General features: G+C 45.6%; 1 protein-coding gene across 8 annotated transcripts in view; it reads right to left on the bottom strand.

Annotated features, from left to right (window-relative positions):
- The window catches only part of INTS4 (integrator complex subunit 4), a 32499-nt gene extending 22132 nt beyond the window's left edge, over positions 1 to 10367 (bottom strand). For 5 of the 8 annotated variants that reach the window (XM_080613151.1, XM_080613150.1, XM_080613149.1 and 2 more), the window contains exons 1-10: positions 10246 to 10367; positions 9364 to 9558; positions 6459 to 6576; positions 5409 to 5515; positions 5028 to 5213; positions 4112 to 4162; positions 3389 to 3477; positions 2967 to 3087; positions 2396 to 2467; positions 1135 to 1309 (exon numbers count right to left, since the gene is read on the bottom strand). In XM_080613151.1, the coding sequence (XP_080469277.1) occupies positions 1135 to 1309; positions 2396 to 2467; positions 2967 to 3087; positions 3389 to 3477; positions 4112 to 4162; positions 5028 to 5213; positions 5409 to 5515; positions 6459 to 6576; positions 9364 to 9558; positions 10246 to 10299 (1168 nt within the window). In that variant the 5' untranslated portion in view covers positions 10300 to 10367. Of the gene's footprint in view, positions 1 to 1134; positions 1310 to 2395; positions 2468 to 2966; positions 3088 to 3388; positions 3478 to 4111; positions 4163 to 5027; positions 5214 to 5408; positions 5516 to 6458; positions 6577 to 9363; positions 9559 to 10245 lie in introns of those variants that run through there. The other 3 variants (XM_080613152.1, XM_080613154.1, XM_080613156.1) reach the window with 2 other exon arrangements.
- Between the last annotated feature and the right edge of the window lie 1664 nt (positions 10368 to 12031).

Here is a 12031-nt window from a genome sequence, read left to right as displayed (position 1 = left end):
ATGAGCTTTAAGGTCCCTTCCAACCCAAACCATTCTGTTAGGGAAACATGTTTTTATTTGCAAGAGTCATGGAACAAAACCCCAACCTTTACAACACAATGTACAAGCTGTATTTTTGTTATGGTGGGTTTGTACTTTCTAATTTAGCCTCATCCTTCCTGGAACATTAAAAGAAAATTCAGGAATAACATTGTGAGCTCAGCATTTTCTCAAGTCTCTGCAAACACCACCCGTTCTCAATAGAAAAAACCATCATGTGCACTTTACCCACAGGCAAGTTGAGCTGGGAAGAGTAGCACACAGACTTTCCTGAGCCCATCAGCATGGTCAGTGCTATAGCCAAACCAGGAGCTCAGGAACATGTGTGTTCCACTTGGACACTCATAATTCATCCCCTTATAAGAACAGATGAGATATAATCTGCTGGAAAGAGATGGCAGCCTCTGCGTCCATCATAGGAAGACCAACAGAAACAAACACAATAGCAGTGTGGAACAGGTAAATATGACCTCAGAATGTAGATATTTCCATTAAAGAAAAGGAATTATCAATAACATTGCTAAATACATCTGCAAGACCCCACCCTCACCGTCCCTGGAGGTGTTCAAAAGTCATGCAGATGTGGTGATTTGTGACACCGTTTAGTGGTGGCCTTGGCAGTGCTGGGGTAAAGGTTGGCCTTGATGATCTTATAGGTCTTTTCCAATCTGATTCTATGCTTTCCTTCCTGCAGAGAAAACACCAATTCCAAACTGCAGCAGCAACTGATGTTGCTCAATTTAAGCCAAGTGCAACAGTTAAATTTAAGTCAACAACAAAAAAAGCCAATCCTAGTAGGTTTCCATGTACCATAAGCAAGTACTTCTTACACGCATGTTACTAAAACTTCATTGTTTATAGAAAGGTATTTGGTTTTGGCTACTCCATGAACCATTTCCATCCAAAATTCTGTGTAACACTGCAGCATCTTTGAAACAACTGCCCATATCAGAGCTCACAATGGAATAAAACTCCACCAACTTGAAATCCACCAAACACTACAGCCAAGTCATCTATTTTGATCCCAACAAAACCCAAAAGCCTATTAGCCAGCACACATCTCTCTTAGTCATTCCATAGTAACTTAACACTTACCATACATCTCATCCTCCAGACCATGAACAAAAGCCCCACAAGCTCCTGATTCAATCAGGTTTACAGCCCCCGTATCGATTTCTTCTTTGGGGGCATCATCTCCCCACTTTCTGCCACTGGAAAACTCCCCAGAGCTGTAGAGTTCTTTGGCTCTCTCATGTGCAGTGCGCTTCCTCTGTCCAAACAAGACTGCCAGTTACAACCATGGTAAACTTGGAAGTAATAAAGTGTTAAATGGCTTTATTGGACTTGAAAATAGACGTAGCTCAAGGCTTAGACACTGACAGACACATGCAAATGCAAAGCAAAGCAAATAGTACCTTCTCTTCTATGATTAATTCTACTTGCCAGTAACTCTTTGTACTTTTAATGTTGGGAGAAGGATAACAACCAATATATTTTAACTAACAATCATAGAATGGTTTGGGTTGGAAAGGACCTTAAGATCATCCAGTTCCAACCCTCTGCCATTGGCAGGGATGCCTCATACTTGACCATGTCATCTTAGACATCCCGTATAAGAACAGCCAAACTGGGTCAGAGCAAAGGCCCATGTAGTTAAATAACCAGTAACTGATCTGCAAAAACACGGTATCACTTTGCAGCTCAACTTGTTCAACTGCAATTAAATCCTTTCATGACTACCAACACTACACAGAGTTCAGCAATGCAGAAAATGTGATATTCATTCAGCATGCTTGGCTAATCCACCTCCTTTCCCCCACACTGTACAGAGAGCTGTGCAGCACTTTCTTTAACAGCCTTTACAAAGCAGCCCACAAAAACTACCAGCTCTACCTTCATCTTTCTTTTGTAGGCAGGAAAACTGAACATAATACCTCGACCAAGTTGCTTTAGGAAGGAATTTTACTGACAAGCTTTGCTCTTAGGAATCAGCCTTTAGCAACAAGTGTCTCTTGAAATGGATCTTGCAGGATGTTTCCATAAGCTTGCTCCTAAAACTAGGATGCAGCATTTCCATACACAATAAATAAAGCTTTTAGCCAAAGGTCGGAAGAACACAAATGTTTACCTCTCATCTGTGAAACCTGAATAGCCTGAAGCTGTTTATTACATGCTCGGCTAATGAAACCTAAAACCAGCAATTCATTGACTTTAATCTAACAGAAAACCTGCCATCATCAATTCAATCTCAGCAGCCCTGAGGCAAGGACATGCTAAACAAGCACACTCAACATTCACATACCTGCTGTGCAGTTTCAGTACACTACACACAGGAAAACCAAACCCATTTACGTACCCTCAGATCTGACATGAGCTTCTTGTCAAGAGTCTGGTCTAAGAAATGGGAACTAACTTGTTGCATAGAACCCTAAAGAGACCAAAAGGAAGAAACAGGGTTATTCTAAATTACAGCATATAGTTCCCTGACTCATCCCAACACAGCATCCAATCTTATCCACTCATTCTAACAGCTTTCCACAATGCCTGACATTCCTGTATGTCAAGAGTCTAAGGGAGTTCACTTGAAATGGTCAGAACATCTTATGTTCCCACTGGAGTGAATATGGTCTTTCCTGAGTTCAGCTGGTTTACATGTCCTGTGCTGGAGAAGCAGGGGAGGGAAATATGACAAGTACTTGGTTTTTGCTTGGATACCCAATCCTCTACTCTCAAGGGAAGAATCACTACAGAGTCTAGCTGAGAGACTTTTGGGTTTCCTCAATCTCTCTCCTTTCTTTCTTTGAATTCTGGTAGAAATTTACCTTCATAGTTATTAAACATTCTCCCATTTATTTCCAAATAGATGTGAAATTAAAGTACCAGAAGATCGACTATTCTTAACTGGAGAAGAAAAGAATGCAACTTACCAATAACTTGGCAGCTTGTACCCTCACAACCCAGGAACCATCACTGACCATGTGACAGATTTTGCCAAAGGCATCATCAACCAAGCGGATTTCTTCATTCGAAGAAGGAATTGGGACGATGCTGTCAAAGAGAAACATGAGTCAGTGAATCCAGAATGTGCTCATCTGATACCATGCTGGATGGCATCAAGTAAGAGACAACTATGTTGAATTCCTATAGATGTGCAACAAGTACCAGGAGCCAAAACTTCATCTGGATCAGTGCATTCTTATCAGATATTGGCAATTTGTACACATCAGCTACTCCTAAGACTTACTGTCAGGATTCAGTAAGTAAGACTTACTTACTCTCAGGACAAGACTCTCAGGATTAGGACGATTACTCTGCCAGTGCCTTGAGTTGCTCTGCATCCAGTACATACCTTTCAGGGTAGAGTTGACTGAGGACCCAAATGAGCTGAACTGCAGCACTACGCACTTGCTCGTAATCATCTGCCAACAGCTTGCAGGCCTGAAAGAAGAATCACAGTCCAATCTACCTGAAACATCTCCACCTGAGCTGTCATTCACTTCCCACAGTGCAATGAGGATCCTTACCAGAAATCAGTTAGGATAGATTAAAACTCAGGGGGGATTTAGTCTTCCCTTCTACTCCCTAGTATTTCCAGGTTTGATCAGGTAGACTTGTCCTACTGAAGTCCATCAGGACATGCTGAACACTCCAGAATTGTCTGTACTATGTAGGAAGCATGAAATGTGAGTCTATAATAGAACTAATTTGATGCAGGCTTCAGCTGTGCAACCTGACTGACATGAGATACAAGCTTCAAGTATTTGCTCCAATAAACAAGGGGTTAAGACTTTGAGATTGCCAGAAGACATTAAGAATCACATAGTGCCTTATCCTTCCCATAATCATCTCCACCAACAATATATATCATAGCATATGCTTTAGTGTATTTAAGCACAATAACATTAAAGAGATTTCCATTTCCACTGTCACAGGACAATAAGGAATATAGGCAACTTAAGTGCAAAATACTGCACACCTCTGCTCAGTGCCCTCCTCTCAAAGCACATTGTCACAGAATCTAAAAAGCAGGATATGCAAACAAGGACAAAATAAAGAGAAATACAAGGTTTACCTGACTGTAAATAGCCTGCTGTAATTTCAATCCTCTTTCATGAAGCTGCAGCTACAGAGAAAAAAACAAACAAGTATAACCGTAGGTTTAAGTGACAGAGACCAAGTTTTCACTGCTGTTTTTTCTGCTTTGAGTAAAATCTGGATTCCTGCTATAATTAAAATATTTCATTACCTTGCCTATAAGTATTCTAAATCATAGACTCATAGAATGGTTTGGGTTGGAAAGGACCTTAAGATCATCCAATTCCAATCCTCCTGCCATGGGCAGGGACACCTCACATTAGACCAGGCTGCTCCAAGTCCCCTCCAACCTGGCCCTGAACACTGCCAGGGATGGAGCACTCACAGCTTCTCTGGGCACCCTGTGCCAGCGCCTCAGCACCCTCACAGTAAAGAACATCTTCCTTACATCCAACCTGAACTTCCCCTGTTTCAGTTTGAACCCATTACCCCTTGTCCTATCACTACAGTCCCTGATGAAGAGTCCCTCTCCAGCATCCTTGTAGCCCCTTCAGATACTGGAAGCTGCTCTGACGTCTCCACGCAGCTTCTCTTCTCCAGGCTGAACAGCCCCAACTTTCTCAGCCTATCTTCATACGGGAGGTGCTCCAGCCCCTGAGCATCCTCATGGCCTCCTCTGGACTTGCTCCAACAGCTCCATGTCCTTCTTATGTTGAGGACACCAGAGCTGCACACAGTGCTGCAAGTGGATCTCATGAGAGCAGAGCAGTCACAGAATGGTCTGGTTAAATCAAGTCAACATTAATAATAATTTTGACTTAAGTATAATTTCTTTAAACTTCACAGCCATTCATTCTTTGATTGATCAGGAAAACACAGCTTCATATAAATACATTGTCTGTCCATTCTCCAAACCTTCCAGCAATCGCTTCCACTACACCAGCACCACTTACCATGGCTTTTATAGCTGCAGTCCTAACTCGAGGGTCCTGGTCATTAAAATGATCTCCTATGATCTTCTGCACATCTTTGGCAGCCTGGCTTTCAGGTTCTTTTGCAGCACCTTTTTCCACTGGTCCAAGACAGCCGATTAACTGCAGACACTTATTCCTTACACCATGGGAAGAATCGGTCAGATGCTGTGGAATGGAAAAGAACAGATGTAACTGGAAGCTTGTTGTTCTTTCACCCCTTTGTAACAATTAATCATAGGAAGATTCCTAGCAGTTAATGAAATGTTAGCATTGTAAGTTTGTTGGGAATTTAAACACCGACTACATGACTTTTGTCCTGTGACAGTGATAAAGGTTTCCTGTCCAATGAGACTGCCTTACCTTGCAGGCCACCTCAACCAGTCTCATCCTGACTGGTGGATTCTCTGTGAGTTTTGTGCCAATCACCAACAGGGTGTCCAGCAGCTGAGCAAGGACCTGGTGAGACTCTGCAAAACAAAGCAGTGAAAGGCTCTGTATCTCTTTCAATGAGCTCCTCACCAGCTACAGAATCACACACACATCAGGGTTGGAAGGTCCTCCTGAAAACTTCTCCTTTCAGTGCCAGAACAAGCTCAGCTCCCTCCTGCACATCACTTACTCTAGCACCCAACCACCTCAGTGCCCCTCTGCTGAACTCACTCAACCCAACCAGCACTTACAAGTGAGATTTAGGTTAGATATAGGGCAGAAGTTCTTCCCTGTGAGGGTGCTGAGGCGCTGGCACAGGGTGCCCAGAGAAGCTGTGGCTGCCCCATCCCTGGCAGTGTTCCAGGCCAGGTTGGACACAGGGGCTTGGAGCAAGCTGCTCTAGTGGAAGGTGTCCCTGCCTATGGCAAGGGATTGGGACTGGATGAGCTTTAAGGTCTCTTACAACCCAAACTATTACTTAATTCTATAAATGACTTTAAAATTAAACCACATCACATAAAGCACATGCAAACTGTGAATACAACATAGCAAATAAAAACAAACTGTAATGAAACCACAAACAAGACAACCTGTGTTTTACTGTCTATTACAAATTCAACACTAATAAACTAATGCATAGTAAGAAAGAAAACATCCTCTTCAAATAAGATTCCACTTTAAGCAAGACTGTCCTCTAGAACAGAGCACTTGAGAAGCAACAGGTCTCATACAGTAATGGAAAAGCAAAGCTTGCACTCCCTTAAAACAAAGGTACACTGCGGGCAGGTCTGAGGAGCATTTTTCTCCTCCTCAGAACACAGTATTTTCTGTCATCATTCACAACAGCAGAACATAAATACTCTCAGCAACAGTTCCCAACTATACACTTCAGCTCTAAAGGACCTTACCACTGTCCTAAATGCTGAAAAGACAGGATGAATCTGCCTTGATCTCAGGCACCACCTAAAAAGTGGGACTTACTCTCATTCTGAAGAGTGTTAATGGCATCATCCATGATGCAGTCTGGAGAAAACCCAGCAGTTTTGGACAACAAGCCCAGCAGGGAAGCGATCTTCAGCCTTACAGAGGCATCATTCTCCTGGAAGGAATCAACATTTAATGTCCAGTTTCCACTACACACAGGCAGGACCCATCTATAATTCAGCACAAGGGTCTGAATTTTGCTGTCAGTTTGCTTCCTCCTCTATACACCATTCAGGTGGCAGCTTCCAGCACATCTCAAAATGATTCTTTTACTCACAGTTCCTCAAAATTACCTTCATCCTTTTTGGAACTGTAATGTTTGAATAAATCAAGTTTTCAAGACACCAGAAAACTCAGTGTTGTTCAAGTTAATATCTATTTTAATGAACATGTGGGAGGATTTTAGATGGAACTGAGGCTGCTGGTCTCTTGATCTCTACAAAGATAAAGAGCAGAGTCTGTGGGCTACAGAAAACAACTGTTTCTCTTACTGGTGGGGAGGAATCTTGCCAATCTGACAGCCAGAAATGAAAGAAATCCAACACAGCAAGGTAAAAACTAAATAAACCAATAGAAACATGTGTTACCTGCAAACATCTGCTCATTTTGACATGGTTTAGTGGTGGCCTTGGCAGCCCTGTGGTAACGGTTGGACTTGGATGATCTTAAAGGCCTTTTTCAACCTGATTCTATGATTCATTTAAGCAACAGCAAAGCTGTCCAAGTGATAATTATATAAGTAAGCTGTAACAGTGTTTAGGAGAGACTTGAGCATCACGCACACCCCAAAAGTGACAAATGTGATACCCACAGCAGTTATCTCTTTCTCAGCTGAGCTGAGAAGCATTTTCTCTTTACAGGGTTGAAATTATGCCCTTGAACAACAGTTGCTGTCACTGTACTGCTTACATTTGGTGGTAGGACATATGGATTTCCACAGTATTGTGGTGTTCAGGTGAACAGGGCAAGTTCAGGTTAGACATAAGGCAGTTCTTCCCTGTGAGGGTGCTGAGGCACTGGCACAGGGTGCCCAGAGAAGCTGTGGCTGCCCCATCCCTGGCAGTGTTCAAGGCCAGGTTGGACACAGGGGCTTGGAGCAAGCTGCTCTAATGGAAGGTGTCCCTGCCTGTGGCAGGGGGATAGAACTGGATGCGCTTTAAGGTCCCTTCCAACTCAAACCACTTATAAAGGCATTTTTAATAGCCTTATAAATACTATCTGTGATGTTATTATGGAGCTACCAGCAGTCTCCCACCCTAAAAGGCATTTTTCTCCCTCCCTCCTTCTAATATTCCTCAGCAGGAAAACAGAGGAAGTTCTTCTTTGAGTCTGCAGGTGTGATTGCCATCCACAACCAACACACTCATAAGTGAAGCTGCCTCTAATCCCTTATCCCAACCACTCTGAAGAGTCAGGAAAGGAACCTGAGGATCACCTCAGGCCACTGTTTGAAGACACGTCACAACAAGGCTTACAGTACCCTGCCTCCATGGCCTTCCCACACACATGGCAACATGCTCTCTGCTCAGCTGTGCTACTGATTCCACCATCACCATGGCCACGGGTGGGAAAATGGAGAAGAAAGGAAAAGCCAGGTTATTTTCCTGATCCATTTCAGAGGCCAACAGGACTGTCTGGGGATTGTTCTATCATCATATAAAGGCATGAATAAGCAGGAGTCTGCAGTATCACCTTAAACACAACATTACAAACAAACACATCCTCACACAACTTCCAGTGCAGTTCCAGCTTTCAGGGTGAGGTTTCTGAAGGATCAGTTCAAGTGCAAGTTTTAGTATAGGATCATAGAATGGTTTGGGTTGGAAAGGACCTTAATATCATCCAGTTCCAACCCTCTTTTTCTGGAGATACTGGTTTATAATAAACCAGTTCTTCAAAAGATTTTGTCCTTAAATAAAATATTATCAGGACTGTGCTGCTTTATAAAACTGGTTTGTGTAACACGTTGTGCACTTGAGAAGGTGACTGTATAGATTTGAGTCTCTCTTCTAATATAGGCTACAAGACAAACTTCAAACACAAATAAGCTGCACTATTTGACCAGGAATAACAGAAGAACTCTGAGAACAAACAGATGAAGTTGTCCAATCTTTTGAGTGGGAATCAATCCAGTGACCAAAATAAGTTCTCATCAAAATGGCCAAATGTAAAACAGCCTCAAGACACGAGTCAAAGCAGGCAAAGTACAGAAAGAGATGAAAAGCAGCTGAGTTCTGGTGCAAGTTCAAAGCAAAACAAACTCAAGTATAAGAGGAAAGACAGAGCAGCACAAGGGTGTTTCTGAGAAACGTTTCAGCTTTGTCAGCTGCATTAAAGCTTTGCTTTATCAAGTGAAGGATCAATATCTGGATACCACGAAACATATTTTACTTCTGTTACTTATTTGTTATTCTGATTTTAAGACCTTTTTGTTGAAAAGCTTTTCAGAAGCGTCATTTTAAAAGGGCTTTGCTTACAGCACAAGCAATAGCTAAAATGTTTCTCCACTGCTAGAAGAAAGAGCAAGGTAAGGAAACATCAGTCAGGAAGGACTCAAAGTTAAGCCAGCTCTGGACAGTCAGGTTGCCTGGATAACTTCTTGTCACGTCTTTTGTCCCTTGTTAAGTTGAAATTAACTTATCACACACTAAATTAACTAATCATACTATCTGCAGGGATAACAAAGTCACATCCTTGTCACAGGCTCCTGAAGCCATCAGCAAAGGGACCAACATGATCAGAAACCACTGGGGTAAAGGACCACAGTCCCTCAGTCTCCTCACACTGTTTGCAGCTGGGTGAGCAACACAGCACCCTGTGACTCCCAATTCCACATCCAACACCCCAAAAACAAGCCCAGAAGGAGGATCCTGGAAGCACACTTGGCTCCCAGCTTCACCACCTTGTAATAATGCTCCAGCAGGATCCTGACAACCCCTTCCACGCTCTCCACTTCCACAGGCTTCCTGGCAAACTGGAGCAGGTACTGCAACGCATCTGCAGGCGAGGTGGCTTTGCACAGGTCCACATGGAGCGCTGCTGACTTGCTGGGCTTGGTCAACCGCAGCTTCTTAGCAGACAAGTCCTCATGCTGCTGCTGCGGGCAGAGGGCCATGGGTCAGAAACACACAGCAAATCCTTCACGGAGTGGTTACAGAAGCCTGAGGAAGCCCCTGTGCCCCACAGCAGTCCCTGGCCTCTCCCTCACCTACCTTAGGACAAAACACATCCTCAGCCCCCCGCGGCTGCCCCTGTCCTGCCCACCTAGCCCCTGTCCTCAGGAAACACTGCCTCCCCCCACACCGACCTGCGGTAAATCCTGCCCCTTCCAACCCCAGACGACCAACCCACGGCAAACACAACTCCTCCCATACCCACCAGCCCGGAGCAACAGAACAACTCGCTGCCCTTCCCCGCCCCGGGCTGGGGGAAGCCACATCAGTCACTCAGTCCACATCAGTCACTCAGTCCACATCAGCCCCCCGTACATCAGCGACCCTCCCCATGCCGCTTTGTCCCAGGGGTTCATTCCACTCCTCACACACACACCCCGAGCCAGTCCCATTCCCTCCAGACAACTCCGGCCTCCACAAACCGCGGCCGACCCGTCCCTCTCCTCCTCAGCCCCTCACGCCCCCACGGCGGCGGGCAGCACTCAGGGGCTAGGCCGCGGGCTGAGCCCTTGGCTTCCCCCACAGCTCCGCCTCACGGGCTGCACGGCGGAGCTCGGGGCCGCCCCCCCTGACCCCACTGGGCCCGTTCCTGCCCGGTATCAGTGCGTTACCTGGACCACCTTAGTGAACTCCTCATACACCCGCTTCTTCAGGTGCGCCGCCATGCTGCCGGCCGCGCAACCCGGAAGAGAAACCACAGAGTCACCCGCAGAAAGGCGCCAATAGACAGAGGCCTCTCTTCACAGCTGGAGGCCGAGCTCTATGGTCAGGAGGCCGGGCCCCGCAGCGGGCGGCCTGCTGTTGCCATGGGAACGCGGGCCGACATGGCGGCTAAGGCCTGGGCTGACGCGCAGCTAAACGCTACCAGGGCGTCAGCCGCGATCGGTTTCCACCCAATATACTCACCAGTTCCGTTAGCATTTAATAGTAGACCGTATAAATAGCCAAATATAAATAACATGGATTGACAAGTCAGAGAAGGAGACCTTAGAGCAGCTTCAGTGCTGAAAGGGGCTCCGGGAAACATGGAGAGGGGCTCTGGAAAAGGGCCTGTAGGGACAGGCCAAGGGGAATGGCTTGAACCTGCCAGAGGGGAGACTGAGATGAGCTCTTAGGCAGAAGCTCTTCCCTGTGAGGGTGCTGAGGCGCTGGCCCAGGGTGCCCAGAGAAGCTGTGGCTGCCCCACAGGCAGGGACACCTTCCACTAAAGCAAATTGCTCCAAGCCACATCCAGCCTGGCCTTGAACGCTGCCAGGGGTGGGGAACAAAGAGTAACAGATCTCTTTAGAGCAGCCTTTTGTCTATTTGAAGGCCACCTTCCTATCTCTTCACCTGGGCTAAGCAGCACCAACCATTCAGTTATGACTGAAGGTATGATCATAGATTGTAGTTTCTACACCTTGTTGTCGTCTCTCTCGACTCTGTGTCCATCCTTACCAAGGGTATAAACATCCCAAATAGTCCCTCACACCTACAGCAGAAGAGCCCGGAGCTGTGACTTCTGACTTTGGCAAACAATGATAGGACAAGGGGTAATGGGTATAAACTGGAACACAAGAGGTTCCACTTAAACTTGAGAAGAAACTTCTTCTCAGTGAGGGTGACAGAACACTGGAACAGGCTGCCCAGGGGGGTTGTGGAGTCTCCTTCTCTGGAGACATTCAAAACCCGCCTGGACACATTCCTGTGTAACCTTATCTAGGTGTTCCTGCTCCGGCAGGGGGATTGGACTAGATGATCTTTTGAGGTCCCTTCCAATCTCTAACATACTGTGATACTGTGATACTTTAACTGGGGTCAACCTGCGCTAAGCTGAGCACATCTGAAACCAAGCTTAGTTAGGAATGATTCACATCCATTAACACGCAGGTAAAACTTCAGGTCTTTAGGACTGGGGGATTTGAGTGGGAAGATGTCAGTAAATAAAGCACTTCCTTCATTCAAAGAGCTTTTAAAGGTTATTTATTTAACATCCCAGAGGTTACTGGAAGAAATCCATCTTCTGAGAAGCAAAGGCAGTGTGATCATAATCAAATGACAGTGGGATTGAGTTTGCCGATGACACCAAGCTGTGTGGTTCGGTTGATACGCCGGAGGGAAGGGATGCATCCAGAGGGATCTCGACACGCTTGTGAGGTGGGCTGATGCCAACCTGATGAAGTTTAACCATGCCAAGTGCAAGGTCCTACACCTGGGTCGCAGCAACCCCAGGCACAGCTACAGGTTGGGCAGAGAAGAGATTCAGAGCAGCCCTGCAGAGAAGGACTTGGGGGTGTTGGTCCATGAGCAAATGAACATGAGCCGGCTGCAGTGTGCGCTCGCAGCCCAGAAAGCAACCGTATCCTGGGCTGCATCAAGAGGAGCGTGACCAGCAGGTCGAAGGAGGTGATCCTGCCC

Source organism: Psittacula echo, assembly GCF_963264785.1.
Source record: "Psittacula echo genome assembly, chromosome: 3".
Lineage (NCBI taxonomy): Eukaryota > Metazoa > Chordata > Aves > Psittaciformes > Psittacidae > Psittacula > Psittacula echo.
Note: the sequence above shows the minus strand (reverse complement) of the source record. Positions and strands in the feature narration are given on the sequence as shown.